A 20,069-nucleotide genomic window follows, 5' to 3' on the forward strand; every position below is an offset into this window, starting at 1 on the left:
TTTGTGGTGATTGAGTATAAACTAAAGGACACTGAATTTGCCACATAGCTGTCTTACTCTTCTAAGTTACTCTGTGGTAAAGTTCTTGGCAGCTGTCATAGGCAGGCAGAGGCACCTCCAGCTGTTATTTTTGTTTTCTTTTCTCAGAAAGAATGATGCAAGTGGTACAATAAACCAGCTATAAGCATACAGAATTGGTGACTGTTTTTCTAAGTTACTGTAAAATGCAGTTGTAAACTGTGTGGCATGTTGGGGGATTTTCTAACATTGATGCAAAGTGCAAGATACTTTGTTTAATTTTTTGTTTAAAGTCTGAAGAAGTTCTTGCTATTAATTCAGTGCATTGAATAACAGTATTTTATCTATTTAGTCAATTTGATTGATTTTTTATGGTCCTGTATGTTTATTAAGAAAATATTTCTGACAGAGCATTCATGGTTTAGAAATTCTCTGTAAAAAAAGATGTAATTCTTTGGTAGCTGTCCAGTGGGCATCTGGATAAGTGGCAGTGATTTGGGATAAGTGCTGTACTGCGGTACTGTGTCAAATCCTGACTTTTATGAGTGGTTTGCTAGGAAGACCTATTGTAAAAGGCATTTACTGGGTTTATTATTTTTTTCTATTATGTATTAAAAGAATATCTAATACATTATTTCTATATTTACATATATTATTTAAAAGTATGTATCTCTTTTGTTTGTGAAACGCAATACAAAACTCTTTCCAGGACTATGTAACTGTCATAATTTTCAGAAACTTGCTTAAACATCAAGCAGTTCTTTTGCCCTATCATAAATATATGGAGGTAAGCTGATTTTTGTATGTGCTTTTGTCAGCTTCAGTGACAACTTGATGCTTCAAAGCTTCCTTCACCTCTTGCATAACACTTCTCTTGTTGACCACATGATACCAAGTACAGGCTTTTACATGTTGTGATGGTGCTGCTGAGCATGAAAATTAATCTACCTTGTGCCAGATTTATATGCATGTGGCTGAGAAATACATCACATTATTATGAGTTTTATCCTGGTAATGTGTTCCTACTCTTATGCTATCTATTCCAAAGTAATATTATCTATTATTGTTTTCCTTCTGTTACTTAGCAACAACAGCTTCTTGAGCTTTATCTACTCTCATAAGTATTATAATCTTTGAAAAATCTATTTTTTTTATTTTTTTTTTTTAAGTGTTAAGTGAGTTTACCTGAAGATCTGCACTAGGTGACTCTTTAAAGCAGAGATTGTGGGGGAAGGGATTGGATCACTTAACTAAGTTCTTTAATTCTGCGGTCAGCTAGGAGTTAAAGAGCAGTAATTGCTACCAACTGTAAGCAATCAGATGAGCAAACCTGCAGTCTTTTTTACAGTACTTTATGCTTGTTATACCTTTCAGTTACCTCCATGTTAATAATATAAGCTAATGAATAACTTTAAATGCATGAGAAAAATGAGTGTTGAATGAGCTCTGTATTCACCATGAGTCTTGATAGTCATCTTACTCTGATCTCCACACTATGTACTTAAACAGATATATATATTCCTTTCCTAAACATTGTTGCAGTGCTAATTTTCATTATATGTGCTTTGAAAGTAAATAGGTGCATATCTGGTCAGTTAAAAGTAGAGATGTCTAAATTTACTGAAGATATGATAACAGGTAACTGTTAGGCATAGTTTACCAGTTGAATTGTGTGCTAGCAGTGAGGAAAAAAAAAAAAAAGGAGTTAATTCAATTTGATAAAGCAGAATAAAGTTTTATAGCTGGTATTTAGGAGCAGATATTTTTGCTGTTAGGCAAATAATTTTTTATCTCAAAATCACTGTCTGATAAAGAATGGAAACTTCAGAGAAGCATGTTTGGTTGTGTTTTCAGAGCAAAATTTGATTCATTCACCTGCAGGTGTTCCTTTGTGTAGTTTTTATACTACTGTGTGTGTTTATATTCTCTCTTTTTTTTTTTTTTTTTTTTTTTTTTTCTTCCCTTCCTGAAAAGACTATGAGGTTTTCAGGTGTGCAGAATTTCAGGTGAGAGGAATCTGAGGAATGCACTTGTACTGACAGTACTAGTTTCTTCCACTAACCAATGATTTGTGGTTAATGAGCTTTCATGTTGTTTCTTCTATGGTTCTATGAAATTAATTTTAAGAATTTGATTCCTCTGGGGGAAGAGTTAGAGTAGAAATACAATTAAAACAGTTTCCAGAAGAGATGTACTTTTGTCTTTGTTATAACAGTAAATCTTGTTATGGATATGTGTATAACATTATTTATGAACAACTGTATTTTGTTCTCACACCACTGTGGAAAATCTAGTTGGCTCTCATAGAATTATAGAATGGTTTGGGTTGGAAAGGACCTTAAGATCATCTAGTTCCAAACCCCCTGCCACAGGCAGGGGTGCTTCACGCTAGACCATGTTGCCCAAGGCTCTGTCCTCAACAGAGGCCTCAACTTGGCCTCAAACACTGCCAGGGATGGAGCATTTTTCACTTCTTTGGACAACCTATGCCAGTGCCTCACCACCCTCATAGAGAAGAACTTCCGTATATCTAACCTGAACTTGCCCTGTTTAAGTTTAAACTCATTCGTCCTTGTCCTGTCACTACAGTTCCTAATGAAGAGTCCCTCTCTGGCATCCTTGTAGGCCCCCTTCAGATACTGGAAGGCTGCCACATGATCTTCTCTTCTCTAGACTCAGCCACCCCAACTTTCTCAGCCTGTCTTCATATGGGAGGTGCTCCAGCCCCCTGATCATCCTCGTGGTCCTCCTTTGGGCTTGCTCCAACAGCCCCATGCCCTTCTTATGTTGGGGACACCAGAACTACACACAGTGCTCCAAGTGGGGTCTCATGAGAGCAGAGTTAGAGGGGCAGGATGACCTTTGACCTGCTGGCCACACTGCTTTAGGTGCATGACAAATGCTATCATAAATCTGGTATATCATGCCTTTATTACATAACTGGAAAGCAGAATTAAGTCATTCACAAGTTTGACCTCTGTTAGCACTTCTCTGAAGTGTTACAGCTTTTTACAGTGGTAATGTTTTCCCTTTCCTGTTTGATGCTTTTTGTTTTCACCAGCCTTTTTCAGCCTTTTGGTTCTTCCCCTTTTGATTTCTTTCTTTACCATGTATGTCAGTAGTTAGATTTTTATTTTTGTTTGGTTTTGGTGTGTGTGTTGTTGTGTTTTGGTTTTTTTGGGTTTTTTTAAAGTACTTTTAAATTTCAAAATGCTTCATGAAATGCTACGTTTTATATTTTGGATGCCTCAAAAATACTTGCATCCTGTTTAAATATGGTGGGGACATAATTTAGCTGATGAAATCTTCACATTGGGAAGTACAGTGTTCTGTCAGAGTAGTGTGTTAAACTAAGCTATGCTCAAGTTAAATGTTAATTTTCACTTCTCAAGAAATAGAAGGTGGTGTTCCAGTGTTGAAAGCTAATTTTTTTATTTTTTTTTTTTTTTTTTTTTTGGCACCAATAACATCGGGAGCTCACTACCAGTGCTTCAAGTAGGCTGCACACTGTTTTGAAAGTGTGTTGTGTGCCTTGTAGAGATCAAGTGAAAAGGAGGGTTGACTGTCCTCTGCATACATATGTATCTGTGCATGTATATGTATATGAAAATATAAACAAACTATTGTTCTTTTTAGCCTTCCATGCTAAATGTTATGAAAATGTAATGAGCTGAATTGGATGTTGGGATTATTTTATAAGGGAAAACCCAAAAGCAGCATGTATGATTTGTTCTTTATCTAAGGGTTAGGAGGACTTGGGACTTTAAAAGAAGAAAGAAACCTTTAAAGGCTTGTCTTAACTATAGTCACCCTTGTGAGTTTTGTGCAAGTATTCACCCCAAAATATGGCCTTATCTTTAATGCTTACCTGTTCTCCCCACTGGCCTGGAGTTAGTTTTACATTTTGTCCTTCGTTCCTTTTTGATGATTTTTTTTTTTTTTTTTTTTTAAAAGACCTTTTGGTAACAAATACTTTGTTAAACTGCATGTGCTGTAATATCTGAGGAATATGATACATTAAGGATATAGAGTAAACAAATAGGGATACATGATTTACGTTCCACTGCTTGCTACTTTTAAGCTATTCTAAGAATAGAATTTCGTTAATAACTCACATGAAATTACTTCAGAATTCAAAAATTATTAGAAATTAAATATTTCCTATATAAACAACTCTTGTCATTGGATATATGAAAATATTTAAACTGTTTTTTGTTTCCAAAAATAAGCCTTTTAGGGTTAACGGTGCATGAGTATAGCTATTGCTTAGTGGGGAGAAACCTGATTTGTGTACTTTTTTTTTTTCCTCTTTTCATTCCCCTCAGAACTTTAATAAAATAAAAAAAAATCATGTATTATATATTATATATTTATATTTATTTATATTTATATATAATATATATTTATATATATTTATTATGTATTATATATAATATAATTTAAACAAATGCCCTGAAACAGACTTGCTTTCTTTGTCTTTGCCAAGTTATGATCTGTACGTTGGCAAAGGTGACTGTGAGGTTGAGTGCACTGTGTTCTATGAGGGAGTGGGAATGGCAAATAATGCTGATGCACTGCATTTTACCAAAGTCCAGACTGGTACTGTGCTACTACTTCACTGGAAATGTGGATCTTTGTCTTCTCTCTTTCTGTGCAAAAGATGACTAAAAATGCCTGTGTGCCATGAATATAACTTCAGTGAGTAATGAGGAGTATAGCTGGCAGGGTGGTTGTTTTTTTTAACCAGTTTTAAAATGGCCGTGCCCCCTCCCTCCCCATGTTGTGAAAGTTTCCCATATTTGAAAACTGAAGATTTGCACTGGCTAAGGTTTTATTGTTGTTGGGAGCTGGCATATCATAATAACCACTGTTGAGCAATATAGTGATTGAGTAGTCCTTTGTCAGCTGGAGTGAGTGTCAGCAACTGTCTCCAGTTAAAGTAACTCCTGGGTAGAATAGTCCATTGTAATCTGAATGCTCTGTTTAAGGTAACATTTTTTGTAGTAATATATTTTTCCTTTCAGACAGTTCCAAATCTGATTATTATGTGGTTTCTTCATTGAGCTTTGAATGTGAGGACACTTTTATTAGGTTTTTTTCTTTTCTTTTAACTAGAAGAAAGGCTGAATCCAAAGAAAATAGGAATTTAGAAGTAAGTGTAAAGATCAGACTTGGAAATGCTGTTAAACTCAGCACTCTCTAGGAGGGCTGACTTCTCCCTATGTTTGCTGGCTTTTTTCCCCCCATCCTTCTTTAAATACTAAGTTCAGGAATAGCTGTAGAACAGTTATGTATGAGCTTATTTCAAGGTTACTAACATCATATATAACTTTTACTGTTGTTTATTATCCAGTAAATGCTGTTAGTTCAGTACTTTGATGCCTTGTCACGAAAGAGATTCCATTGCCAGGTGGTTTGAATCATAGTGATCCATTAAGAAAACAAACTTGTAACAATCATAACAGGTAAATAGTGATGGGGGAGGGGGAAGGAAGGCAGCCTTAGAGAATTAAGGCAAATGGAAAATAGAACTAATCTGCTTTAAAACCAAAACAAAACACCAACCTACCAGAGAGAAAATGAGTATTTTTACTAATGTCTGATTGGTTTAGCAGGCTAACTGCTTTTGAATGAAGATTGAACACAGATATTTTAGTCTGTGCTAGGTGAATCAGTAAACAGAAGCAGCTTACATAGTATTTTGGTGAATTTTGGCTTAATGGATATGTGTTCTATTTCTCTATTTTCATAGTGTTGAAGTCAATATCCTGATAACTAAATGAAAGCTTAAATGTTTTTTATGTCTTACAGTAAAGTTAGAACTCTGAATCACTTGCTGAGGAAAAATCTGTTCCTTGTCACTGAAGTCACATGAAATATTGTTCCCTTTTTTGGTCCAAAAGACTACTAAGGCAATATTTTAAGATGTACTTATTAAGGTTTGGGTACTTTAAATGCTCATAAGCATGTATTTATGTATTAACATGTAGGAAATTGAGTATTAATCTTAGTTTTAAAAAGAATTAGAACAGGCAATGCATGTTTAACAGTTTTCTTATTGTGTTTTAGTGTCAATAGGTTCCTGTTGGATGCGACTTTCACGTGTACTTCTTTTTTTCTTCCTCCAGATTTGAAGAACAGAAGCATGCTTTCCACTGAGACTCACACTACCATTTGTGATACAGAATGTCTCTAAGTGAGAAGAATAGTGTGGTTTTTGCATATGAATCTTCAGTACACAGTACCAATGTACTTCTCAGTCTTGATGATCAGCGAAAGCAAGATATTCTTTGTGATGTTACTATTTTAGTGGAAGATCAGCGATTTCGGGCTCACAAAGCTGTGCTTGCAGCTTGCAGCAGTTACTTCCTTTCAAGAATTGTGGGCCAAGTGGATGCTGATCTTATCATCACTTTGCCAGAAGAAGTGAGTGTCACTCCGTTCTCTATTTTACCTGCCAGTGCTTCTAATCTGTTTTGTTCAGTTCTGTTTTACAATAGGCTGGTGCTTAACTTAAAAGTTAAGGCAAGGGATTTAAGAACTGAAGGGAATGAATTTCTAAGTTGTAAAGCTGCCATTGGCTAAGGTGAAGATTAGAGAGATCACAGTGTATATCCCAGACTGAAGATAAGTGTTGGGGAATGTATAGGAAAGACATTTTCAATTGAGTATCTGTTACTTTTAAAATTGCACTTGCTTCAAAGCATGTAAGTTTGTCAAAACCCAAGCATTAAATGGTAAAGAGGTATTGCAGAACTAGTCTTATATGAAAAGAGAATACTTTTAGAGTAATAAATAAAGCTTATGATAGTAATATCTTTAAATCACTATCATTAAGATTTGGTTTGGCATGTTTAAATAATACAACATATATGCATTGCTTACTGTTGTCAAGTTTTCTTCTGCTCTGTTCCCCATTCTGATCATTAGCAGCTTGATGGTTTTTGGTTTGTTCTTTTTTTTTACAATTTTATTACTTTTAAGACAGAAAAAATGTATTTCAATTACTTTTTTTTTTTTTTTCTTAAAATACTTACTCTTAAATCAGATTGGATTTACAGGCATTCATTGGTAGTGAGCCAGAACCTGACATCTGTAGGAAAGAAAATTTATTATATATCTGAAGCATCCAAGATGTTTAAAGATTCAGGTTGGCATTTAGTTAAGGTATAAGAAGCATGAGGCAAGCAACTGACTGGATTTTTATATGAAATGCTATGCATGTAGATGGAAAGTGAAGAGCCTCAAAGTAGTGTGGTTATTGCTGCCATTGAGCACAACCCAAAGAGTCAAATGTTAAATAATCAATGGCTTTCTGGAAGGTAGTTTATAGTTATTAGCTTTGGGGGTGAGAAATAATATGGAAATTGTTGGCAACTCAACTAGAATCATTAAAGTTGGAGAAAAGGTGCACATCAATCAATATTTTTGCTGACACTGGAGGCTACATTATAGACTTGCTCATATACAAGACTGAGTTGAGTACTGATGCAGAGGTGATGTGTTCAGAAAGCCTGTACTTCAGTCAGGTAGCTACCTCACTGTTCTTGTAGCATACTGAGATAAGCACAAGGATTCTCTGTTACCAGAATCCTTTCTGATTTTAGGGAAAACTGAAAACTAAAAGGGTTTAAATGGTCTTTTTAAAGAACTTTAGTGGTCTTTGCTATTCTGTATTGATCAATGAATGTTACAAAATTATATTACAGCATAGTACCATTATGTCACTTTTTTACTTAACTGTCTTAACTTTGCTGTGTTCATTTTTTTCTTATATTTTTTTTTTCTTAGTGGCTTAATATGTTGATAGCCTGAGTGTGTCTCAGATTAAAAGAAGAGTAATGACGGAAGCTGATGTGGAAGGGAAGTAGGATGCTGGGGACACAAAGCCATGATTTGGAATAGAATAGGGGAACTAGTGATGTGTAAAACTAATGATGTTGAAGGGACCTTTACTTTGAGATGATGGAAAATATAGGATATTTGAAGAATAAGGGACATACATCAAAGTTACAGAGGAGAAAAATAATATCTAGTGCAAAGCAACAGTGTTATAATGAACCCATGACATAAATCTGAATTAGAAGGGACTAGAGTTTGCACAGAAAATGGAAGAACATAATCAACCTGATATTTACCACAGTGTAGACTTAAGAGGACTTTTAATGTAACTTAGTATTACTGAGGCAAGAACTGAATCTACTGAAGCAACAGGCAAAACTACTAACAGTGAATCTCATCTTTTAATCACTTGATCTGTGAGCATTTTAAGACTCAGCAACTGGAGCTTTTCTTCTGGGAACTGCTAGATATTTTGAAATGAGTCAGTTTCATAAAGTGCATATTTAAGAGAAGCAAACACTGATCATGTAGTTTGACTTGACTTTTTTTTTTTTTTTTTTTAAAAAAAAACCTTTTCAATCACCCAAAGTATTTTGTAGGTCACTTAGACCAAGACTCTTTTTAGTGTTCTGTCTTGTTTGAGGATAGCCAGCTACACTTTACTTCCCCACATTATTAAGGATGCATTAATGTGGTGGTGTAATCAGTAATTTTCTCTCCACAGCATATTTCAAGTGCTATTTTAAGAATTCTTTAGATAAGTCATAAGAGTTTACAACCAGTTTTCCTGAACTATCTCTGTGCACATCTCTTCAGCTTCCTTTCATGTATTATTTGTTCTTTAAAAAACCCCCCAAACAACCACTAAAACCCCAAACAAAGCAAGCCCTCAGGTTCCCAAATTAAATTGCATGTATAGTTAATTAACTTGCTGGCAGAGGGACTTAGCATAACTAATGCATTTAATATAGCACTTCATCATAAAATCCTGTTCATTTTAATGGAGGGCAACAGAATGTGAGCTTGAGTTTGAGTAGTAATAGCAAACATATTGTTTATCCTTCACTTGCAGAGAAAGACTAAAGGAAATATCATGCAGTTTGTAATATGTTGGTCTGTTCACGGCTTTCTGGCTGAGTCCTTAGTAATTCATCATGCATAGATGATGATCTTGTTTAGTTTGTAATGATACAGTTTTAATCTCTGAGTTCCCTGTTAGGCAGCTGCTCTGCAGATGGAAATGTTGAATTAAAACTACCTACTCCAAAGAGACTTTAAATGGAGAATAGTCGGTTTTGGTGTACAGTTTTGGGTACGATTCTTTTCATCTGTGGGAGGAAGAAAGGGATAGGTAGCTATAGTAATAAATCATGTGTGGTCAAATTCCATTTTTTTTGAACTTTTTTTATATCAGTAGTGCATAAGTCTGAGCAAATAACAGTAATTTCTCTTTAAAGGAACAAGTTAATACCAGCAGCATTTCTGTCTTACTTTAGAGTAATTCATGTACAGCTTGAGTTTGAAAGATATCTCTGTAAAGTTACTGGTTTCCAGTGTACAGTGTAATATTTTCAATTGTTAGTATGGTATTTTCAGAACATTTTATTAGAGATTGATCACAGTGAAGAAAAGTGAACAAAAGTGAACACAGTGAACAAAGTACACAGGATAATATTGTATCAGAAGATTTGTTTCAGAATGAGCATGGCCAGGTTTTCTCTGTGGAGGACAAATCTACTGATTTTGTGTTGTAATGTCCTGGTCATACATTTTACTCACAGATAAATCTGGGTTCTCTGTGTTTCTTTATTTAAACCCATATTTGCCATATTAATATTTCCTTTTTATTTATTTTTTTTTAAATAGGTGACACTGAAAGGATTTAGTCCTCTGCTTCAGTTTGCATACACAGCTAAACTTATTTTAAATAAAGACAATGTGTCCGAAGTTTGCAAATGTGCTGAGTTTTTGGGTGTACGCAACATTGAAGAGTCTTGCTTTCAGTTTCTCAAATTCAAATTTTTGGACTTCAAGTTGGATCAGCAGGAATATCCTAGGAAGAAGTGTTGTACACAACGTTGTCAGAAAATAAACCCTAAGGTTGCCAGTGTGGATGATGGAGACTTAGAAATAGATGATGAAGCAGAAGAACTTTTAGAAAAAGATTATTTTCAAACTCCTGATACAAAGTTCTGTAAAGATGATGAAAATGCTAAATCATCACTGGCTCTCCAAGATAATGCAAATCAAATGTGTGATCCTGTGCAGTTAGAAAGGGGTAGCGTTTCCAGCTCATCTTCCCAGTGCCCAAAGTATAGGAAATTCCAGAAAGCATTTGGAAATGACAAAGTTCATGCTTCAGAGTCCAATTCCAGTATTAAAGACGTTCAGATGCCACCAATTGCAACTTTACTTGAGAAGGAAATATCTGACAATGATGGCATACAAAAAGCTCAGGAGTGTGTACCTATGCAGCTGGTCTCAAAATGTGAAGAGACTCAGGTAAAAATGGAAGAAGGACAGGAGGGCACTGAGAAAAAGGAAGAGTCAAAGAGAGATTCTGTGACTCAGATTTTGTCATGTCCCATGGAGAAAATGGATCTTGCTGCTCTCCCTCAAAACTCTACTGCACCTCATGGACTCAATCCTGCATCTTTTTTACATACTTGTGAGCAATATGGTAACTTGAATTTCAGTAGTATGCAAAACACAGTCTTGGCTGATAAAACTGTATCAGGTACTAGAATTGGGAATGACAAAATTGAAAGTCAAGATGACACACCTGCAAAGGTTGATTTGTGCCCTAGGGAAGCCACTAACATTACATCAGCTGGTGATCGAAGCAGTGTGGAGAGAGAGGTAGCAGAACATCTAGCAAAAGGATTTTGGAGTGATATTTATAGCACAGAAGCCTGTCAAATACATTTACCTCCTGCAGCTCCCCAAGAGAGCTTGGAGCCAGCATGTTCAGGGAAAAAAACAGAGTGCCCATGGCTGGGTATCAGGATCAGTGAAAGCCCTGAACCTTGCTCTCAACGAACTTTTGCAACATTGAATTCTGTCAACTGCCCCTTTATAAGCAACCTTAGTACTGAAGGATGCTCCAACAGCTCTGAAATAAGCAGTGCAGATTGTGTTCAGGGACAGCAACAAGAACAGTGTCCCTACAATTACGTGATAAGTTTGGGAGAGGATTCGGAAACTGACACTGAGGGAGACAGTGAATCCTGTTCAGCAAGAGAACAAGAATGCGAGGTAAGAACATTCTGTTGTATCCCTTGCTTCCCTGTCTCTTAAGGCCCTATTCAAAAACCTAATTCTGAGCTTCATGTATTGTTGCTGCTTTTGGTGGTTTGTTGTTTTAAAAATCTGGGAAATGAAACTTTAACCATCCAAAGATTTATATGAAAGATCACTGTTCATTTGAAGAGATTTATGAGATATTTTTTGGTAGGATATTGAAGTGCTAGATGCTTAGTGTTAGATCTGTTCAGATATTTCTCTGGAACAACTTTATCGGAAAAGTTTGCGAGTCTTAAACCAAGGCATGGGGTTCTTTATTAGATTTATTTTTTCCTTTTGTCTGCTTCAGTTAATCTGTAAATTTCTTGGAACTTTGTTTTATAGAAACTTCACAGTTTTCTTGGGCTTATCCTGAGTTGTGGGGAGAAGTTGGGAGATAAATGATACTTCATATTTACTGTGAAATGATAATGAAGTTTTCAAGCTGGATTCAGTAGCTGTGTGCTTGAATAGTATTGCTTTCTCTAAAACTGAGGTTATATTTGTTCTTCCAACTGCAGAAATTATTTAATACTTTCCTTTATATCATTGCTTTGGTAATGTTTTAGATTCCGTATGTAAGTAAAAAGATCTTACTGTATACCTAGAATTATTTCTGTCGCAGTTCTTGAAACTGTAGAATTGCAGTGTGATTCTCTGTATGGTGGATCGTGAAAATTCAGTTGTTTGTAATGCACTAGGTTTTTTTATTTTCTTTTCAAAATGTCGGGCCTTAAACAGAGGGCCAGAATTTATTAAATGCATTCCTTGTCTTTACATTATGAAGAAGTAGATGGCACTGTTGCTGAGAGCAGTACTGTAATTTTTTTGCTGTTAATCACCAGGGGCAGCCAAACACAGAAAGGTTTGCTTTTTAAACTAAATTCAGACCTTTGACTGCAGCAAGGTAATGTACTTTGCTACTTAGTATACTCAAATGTAAGGATCAAAATAAAGTCTTTAGTTGGATACTTCATAACATGGCAATTATTTTGTAAAAGTAAAGATGTTTTTCAGTATTAATCAGGACTTCCTGATCTGTATTTGTTTCAGAAGCTCCTGCCTCTGTTGATCAGGTATACAGACAGTGGCAGAAGCCTGGTTCACTCTCTTCTCCAGCATAAGAATACAAGACAAATATTGTAATGTCTATATTTTAAGTAAATACCCATTTCAGGTGAACTTTTCCTACACAAAATTAGAGGTATATGCCCTGGTCTCACCTGGAACAGTGTTATTCTGGGAAATGCATGTAAGATGTGGTCTTAGTAGCAGCTTAGGGGAAACTCTAGACTTCATTAGTGATTCTTCACACTTGTTTTGTGCACCACCTAACCATAACTTATTTTCCTAGAGTCTATCACCTGATCACTTGGGAAACATATAGATAGATTTCATCCTACTTGGCGTATGCTTTCAGGATCTAGTATAACTGTGTAAAGTGCTCTGTTTCACCAATGCTTGAACTCATCCAGTTGAAACCTCTGGGTTTTATCCACCCCACCTGATGTCTACATTAGCTTGCTCTTGTCTCTGAATTTGGGAATTTAAGTTTGTGTGGTAAAGAATGCTTAAAATGAAAACCTGAATTGTCCTGTTTGTGTGTATCAGTTTCACCTTTGATTTACAACTGCATCTTGCATTCCAGGTAAAACTGCCATTTAATGCGCAAAGGATAATCTCGCTTTCCAGAAATGACTTTCAGTCATTTCTGAAAATGCATAAATTAACTCCTGAACAATTGGACTGTATTCATGATATCCGAAGACGAAGTAAAAATAGAATTGCAGCACAGCGATGTCGTAAAAGAAAACTTGACTGCATACAAAATCTCGAATCTGAAATTGAAAAACTGGTATGTATAAAAGTTCATTGCTGTTGACTTGAGTCTTTCTCTAAACATCTTGGCTGGATATCTGGCAGTAGTTTGAGAGCAATGTCATTTACTACTTTTTCCATTCAAGTTCAGAAGATTTTGTCAGTCATAAATGATAGCAGACATCTTCTTGATAGCAGTTCTAGATTTTCTGTTTTAAAGTACATGTCTTTCCTTCTGTGGACTTGTTTCCATTCAACTAAAAGTGCATCACAGCACAATTTTTGGTGAATGGTGTTTCTGAAAGCCATCAGCATTGAGCTTAATTATACAGAGTCATTCCCAAACCGTCATCTCGTCATCCTTCTGTGTTTTGTTTTCTGTCTCTTTCCCCTCCCTTGCTTTGTGCTTCAGCTCACGATACTGCTCACGATCGGGTTTACAGTTATGCAATTGTTAGTTGTGTAAGTATTGTTCTTGTAGCACATCAACATGTCCTGGTGAACTCTTTCCTGAGTCATGAATCGTAAAAGTAAGACCCTTGCAGAAAGAAGATATAGTAGAACTCAGGAAGCCACTTGCCTTTTTAGCAGTTGTATCAAGATTGGAGCTGAGGCATTAATGCATCCAGATTTCTCTGCAACCATATGTTACTATAATTTCTTGTTCTTAAAAGGCAATAAAAAGATAAATACGTAAGACTGAATCTTTTGCCCAGTTTTGATCCCTCCCAGTGCCAGAAGTACATTGGCAAACTGGAGCAAGGTTAGGAGAAAGCTACCAGGGTGGTTGGGTTTGGAGTACTCCTGTAGTAAGGGGCAGAGGAAATGATTGTGAGGAGACATGACAGCTACCTTCCCATATCTATGGGGAATTCCTCAAGATCATTTAGCCATAGGGGAGTGTAAGATCTTTGCCTTCCCAGGGGTAGTACTTCACAGCAGAACAAGATACATTGTCATAAATTAAAATGAGAGTTTTCAACTAGATATAAGCAAGCACTTTTTTCCAGTGAGGACACGCAGGTGATTGAGCAGGTTACCCAAACAGGTTGTGCATGCTCTGTCCTTGGAAGTTTAAGTGATATGACTGAGTAGAGCCCTGAGCAGCTTGATCATACCCAGAACAGACTTTATTTTCAGAAATATGTTGAACTATGGACTTGCTGAGGTACATCCCCACCCAAATGATTCTGTAAAATTGAAAGTCTTATGTTAAGCTCTATTTATATTGAAGGGGAATGCTGCTTAGTACTGAATCTAACTTACCTAGGAGAATTGTTTGGTCATTTCTCTTGATCTCTACTGATAATGTAGTTTTTGACCCCCTTATAGTCTTTGCTTATTGATCTTGCAGGTGAACGTATGTGTTCTAGTTCACTAATGTTCCATATTTGAGAATACATGTGGGCCACTCAAGGTGTTTGCTTGTTAGTAACAGCACTTTGAGAGCACCTGTGTATATTCACATTCCTTGTACTTTCTCACTTCAGAGCTTTAAAATTAGGGTACATGTGAGGGGAAACAGGGTAAAGGACAACTGGGCTCAAGAAGCAGTTTCCCTCAAGATTCTGTAGCTCAGGAGGAAGATGTGTCAGTGAGTGACACACAATAAGCTGTGATCCAAGAAATGCAGTTGAGATCTTGTTATATATACTGTAGCAGGGAGAGGAAGTGTGTGAACTAAATACGTTCTTCACCACAAGAATAAGAAGAGCTCTCAGTTTATTTCCTCAAAACTAGCTGGTATTACTTTGCAATGTTAGTATAATGCTGTTAAAATAAAACAGTAGCATTTAAATGTATCAATCTGTCAACAACTTCTGATGGGAACAGAGAATTGTAATAAATACAGTGTAGACGCTGTAATAACCAGTTCTGGATGTTGAAGTTTGTGTTAAACAGCAGTGCAGATAATTACGTCTGTCTCTAATACACGGCTGAATGCCTCTACCTACCCAAAATGTACATAAAGTTATTTCAGATTAGATGTGGCAACAGCTGTTCCTGGTATGCTGACAAGTTGAAGTTTATTAGCAAAGCACTCTTTCGAATAATTTTGGGCAAAAAGGACTGGCAACAACTGCTTCTCTTGCAAAATGCCAGTTGAAGTTCATCAGCTCTTTCAGAAAAGTTGTAGGGGTTGCGGTGTGAGTTTCCTCTGCAAAAAGAGACATGAGGAGGTTTAAAAATAATAAAACTTTCTAAGAGTGAATTGATGTGGAAGTAGGGGTAACACACAGTCTGTTTTATGTAGTTTTAAAAAAATTTAAGCTTTGTATGACTTCAGAACTCTGCCTCCTCTTTCAATTAATCAATTATAGGATGCGTGTCATGGCACAGCTTTGTTTTTGTCCTTTTCTTGCAGCTGCTTCATTATAGTCTTGCTTGTTTCCTGTCCTTCTTTGCCATTTCCTTATTTTTTTTTTCCTTTATTACAGATGTTGCTTGTTTCCATCGTTAGACCTCTCAGTTATTAATGTCCTTTCATCTTCAGCCATTTGTGTTGGAAGTCTCAGAAAAACTCATGACAGTGAAGTAAAGCAAAAAAAAACAAACCACACAAACCCCCTCCAAACCAAACAAAAAACAACAACAAAAAACCCAACAAGCCAATTTTTAATGAATGCTACCTTTTCTACTTGATACTCATTAGGGAATTGTCATCCCTTTAGCTGCCCTGTGTTTGGAAAATCCTTTAGCATTATGTAGCTAGAGTGTGAGCTCTTCAGAGTTAGGACAGTCTTATTTCATGTCTGAGAGGTGTCTGCCACTCCTAAACATTTTAGCTGTGTAAATAAAACTCAAGCATTCAGCCGATATTCTCCTGTTGCAGTAGTATGTTACTCACTTAGTGGCACCTCTGTTCTTATCTCTTAAGTTCACTGATCTGTCACTCTACTCTAAATTCTTTAATTTCCAGTGTTCTTTTTGGTGCTTTGAATCAAACTGAATTGCTGCATTTCCAGAGAAAATGTTTTGTTTACAACTTTAGTGTGTTCTATTTCTTTCTTTCCTCTATTTTCTATTTACTTTAGAAACTTCTTGTAACTCCATTGTTTGTTCTACAGTGGACATGGCACTTCTTGAATTTATTTTCATCTAGGAGAGTTGTATCAATAGTGAAAATGTAATGTCTGTTTTTCTAATTTTTAACTTTTAAAATGTAAGTATATATGCAGACTGCTCTGCTTAATATTTTGTAGACCCTGTGGTAACGGTTTAAATGTGTTACCCTGTAGAATTAGTGTTTCAGAAATATTTATAGTAATTGAAGCCAAGTTTCATTTTATTCAATAACTACAAATCACTCATGCCTGCCAGCATAAGTACTGAAAAAATCATGTCTGAAAAACCACTTCAAATAGCTGTTGGTGATGCTTCACAAGAGGTTAAGATTGTCCTTTTGATAGGCATTTGTGTTGCTGCTTACCTTCTGACTGCCAAATTACTTCTGTTTCAGCAGACCAGATTTCTTTGTCTTGTTTTAGCTTTGTTAGGAAGATAAACGTAAAGACTAAAAAGTTGTTTTTCTTTTTGCAGCAAAATGAGAAGGAGAACTTGCTGAAGGAAAGAAACCTCATTTTGTCAACTCTGGGTGAGACAAAGCAGAATCTGACTGGACTTTGCCAGCAGGTGTGTAAGGAAGCGGCCTTGAGTCATGAGCAAATACAGATACTTGCAAAATATTCATCCTCAGATTGCCCACTTTCATTTTTATTCCCGGAGAGAGAACGAACAGCTCCATCTGATAGTGAGCTTGCAATGCCAGCATGTATAGAATTAGCAGACGGTCTTTCAGGTGTTACACCTACAAATGAGCAGAGTTCTTGTTATCAGATTGTGAAAAGTGTGTGTGATGCAACATGTGATCAAGTACGAGAACTGCATCCAGTTTCTGTGAGAACAGTGGAGAAAGCCACACTTGTGGAACAGTGTGGACAGAGTGGTGGTATCACAGACTTCTGTCAGCAAATGACTGACAAATGCACTACAGATGAGTGAATATATTCTCTTCTTACTGCCAGCATCTCAACATTGCAACTAAAAATGAGATTGAGCATTTTGCAAAGTAACTTACTAAGTGAAAGAAAAGATGAAACTTTATCTTTTGAAACTACATTGACGCTTACATGGTCATTATATTAATTGGCAAGCTTTGGGTTTGGTCTGTGTAATTTAGAGTGTAATTTGTATGTATCAACCTTGGAGCTTTTTCTGTGTAGTGATGCCAAGGAGAGTTCAGGAAAGCCATTGGAAAGTATAAACTGCTCATAGATGCTTTTTTTTGTGAGGAAGTTTTCATTCAGGTATAGAGCAGCCTTCACTCTGATTTATGTCACAGTACCTAATGCCACTCTGCATCTCAAGAAAAGCCTCCTGTTCATGCAGAATGCCTTCTATGCCTGGAATTCTTATCTCTAAGAATTTATTTATTTTTTCCCCTGGTAGACGAATCTTACAAAGCATACATAGCTCTGTAAATGTTTATTTGGTAGATGGGTTAGGATAACATGACAGTATGAGGAGTTTCTGGCAAGTGTGCTCTGGAACAGCTCATTGCTTCCTGCTATTCCCATCCCAGTACCAGAACCAGCTTTTATTGAATATATGCTGTTGTCTGAGCTCTCAAGAACATTAAGACAACTGGAACAGTGGAGATGCTGCAGCATACTGCTCTCTCCTCTAAACAATGTGGGAAAAATCACAACATGCTGGGAAAGGCAGAAGTTTTCAACTGATGCAATTCTGTGATTAGTGTGCATCTGAATCCCATATGCTTGTTCAAATTCATTGCTGTATTGTGACTTACTGTCCTAGAACTTTCAGGCTTGCTGCTGTTTGTGATAAGTTGGAATCCAAGTTTTGCGAAAGTTTAAGGACAGATTTTATATATATGTATGTATCTTAAGGTATTCAGGCACCAAATTCTTCGATTTCAGTGCCTAATTGCCTAAAGTAAGTTACGAATGTATTTCTTCTGATCGCTGGGACCAGTAAGATATATTTCAGAATTTTAGTCTTCAGGATACTACAGGTTTAGCCATAAAAGTATGTTTTCAATGGCTTGTGCTATGAGTATAAACATATAGGAAAGAAGAATAAGGAAATGAGCTGAAGAGATTTCCTTTATTACTTTGCAAAGAAGAAATTCTGCCACTAAAAATAATCCCCATTTTTTAGATTTTTACATGGCAGTTGATGCATATTGTATACCGATGATGCTTTGTTATGTAGATGTTATTCTCACATCAGAAATAAGTATTGAACCTCACCACAGAAAACTTTGATTTTGCTGGTTTACAAAACATGAAGAATCTTGTACAAGCCAGTGGAATTCTTTATTTCCTACCTCAGAATGTATATTAGCTTTTTGTCTTTGTGTGCATGTACAGTAGGCAGCAACTAAGCAAAGGACTGTTGTAAATACTGCTTTGCAGCTTTATCTTGCAGTGAGACAAAATTTGTTCTTGGCAAGGCTCTTCTCCCTCCCTCCCCATAGGTAATATAGCATTAATAAATATATTGAGACTATTAAGCCACTTATTTAAAGCAAAAATTAAAAAATTGACAGATTTCAGCAGTACTTCTCATAACCAGCACGTTATAACCAGTGACTACACTACCTCACCTATGGGTTTGAAAGTTGATTCAAATCTCTAGTGATATCCTGGGATTTTCATAATATATCATTACTTTTTTAAGGGGAAATTTTATGTTAATGGAGCATAGCTTGTATAAATCACAGTGCTTGCAGCAGCTGAAATTCAGAAATAAATACTCTATGACAGACATCATGAGAGTTCTACTGCTTTGGATATATTTTTCAGATAATTGAATTGAAATTCTTTTAAATGACTATCACTGATATGTGTTGATCCTATATATGTATTACTCATGAAATGCTCTGGATTTTTTCTCCACCGTCTGTATGTGTCTGGTTAATTTAATCCTGCCTCCCTCTGTGCTGCCACCCTGGACAGGATTTTGTTCCCAAGTCTCCATTTTAATTAAAAAGAAAACCAATAAGAAACAATAAAAAAAAAAAAAACCAACAAAAAAACCCAGCCCCAAACCTCTCTACTGTCTATATGTAATATCACTTCTAAAGCTGGTGATACTCTGAAATGACATGGATGATGACATTAAAGCATTGTCCTAATAGTATGCGTACTCTGAAATGGAATTACTTGGGTTAAATGTTTGTTATAAAGGGGTGGAGCATACATGTAGAGGATGACTGGCTGGAAACTGAAATGTATCCAGTGGACCAAGCCCCTGACACACTTGGCTGTGGATGTTGGAAAACAAAGTCAGTGATTACCGAACTCAGAGGCCAGAATATCCAGTTGTGCTCCACTGCTCCAGTCTGGTGATCAGCAAGGGTCTGAATTCCACCCCTCAAACAGTGCCGGACTTCCAGTGCAGAAATCATGGCTGTCGTTGACATGTGATAAAATTCATGCCATGTTTTTAAACCTATGAAAAACCTGATGAAGTTTAAGGGTAGGTGTTTGCCTAACCAGCTGCATCTAAATAATTTTAAAAATATTTATTTAATAGAGTAGACCTACAAGTTGCATGTTGACATCTATCGCCTATATCATCAACTTGCAAAAGTTAAGAATGAATGACAATTTTATGATACAGAATTCTCAGGTAAATGTTTTAGAGGTTTTTTTTTTTCTTTCAGTAAAGAAATATTCGATATTGAAATCGTAAAATACTTTGTTAAAGCATGTTTTAAATACTTTGGACAGACTATCTTAAAGCCATAAGAGTATGATGGCATACAGATTGTAAAATAAACAGATAATTACAACAGTTGATTTTGTATCTTTCATAATTCGTATTTTCTAAGACTGCAATAAAAACCACTATCCTTTCTACAAAGGCTTTTCTTTTTTTGTACAAATCTTTTACAGTGAGAGTCTTTACTGGTGCATTATTCACTTACGTAGTACTACTAAAACATTTCTGAAAAGTAGTCTATGTAGTTTGTAAGTACCTGAATAATACACACAGTAGCAAATATTACTGAGTAGGAATAAATTTCCTGTTAGCTTATTTGATTTTTTTGGCTTTTTTTGGCTTGTTTTGTTTTTGTGTGT

General features: G+C 36.0%; 1 protein-coding gene across 4 annotated transcripts in view; it reads left to right on the top strand.

Moving 5' to 3' along the window:
• BACH1 (BTB domain and CNC homolog 1) overlaps nt 1-19,785 on the top strand; it is a 35,196-nt gene extending 15,411 nt beyond the window's left edge. For 3 of the 4 annotated variants that reach the window (XM_080612822.1, XM_080612824.1, XM_080612823.1), the window contains 4 exons: nt 6,147-6,444; nt 9,727-11,115; nt 12,791-12,997; nt 16,501-19,785. In XM_080612822.1, coding sequence (XP_080468948.1) covers nt 6,205-6,444; nt 9,727-11,115; nt 12,791-12,997; nt 16,501-16,962 — 2,298 coding nt within the window. In that variant the 5' untranslated portion in view covers nt 6,147-6,204 and the 3' untranslated portion in view covers nt 16,963-19,785. Of the gene's footprint in view, nt 1-1,992; nt 2,025-6,146; nt 6,445-9,726; nt 11,116-12,790; nt 12,998-16,500 lie in introns of all 4 variants that reach the window. The other variant, XM_080612825.1, reaches the window with a different exon arrangement.
• Nucleotides 19,786-20,069: the final 284 nt, after the last annotated feature.

The sequence above is a fragment of the Psittacula echo genome (assembly GCF_963264785.1).
Source record: "Psittacula echo genome assembly, chromosome: 3".
Classification (NCBI taxonomy): domain Eukaryota; kingdom Metazoa; phylum Chordata; class Aves; order Psittaciformes; family Psittacidae; genus Psittacula; species Psittacula echo.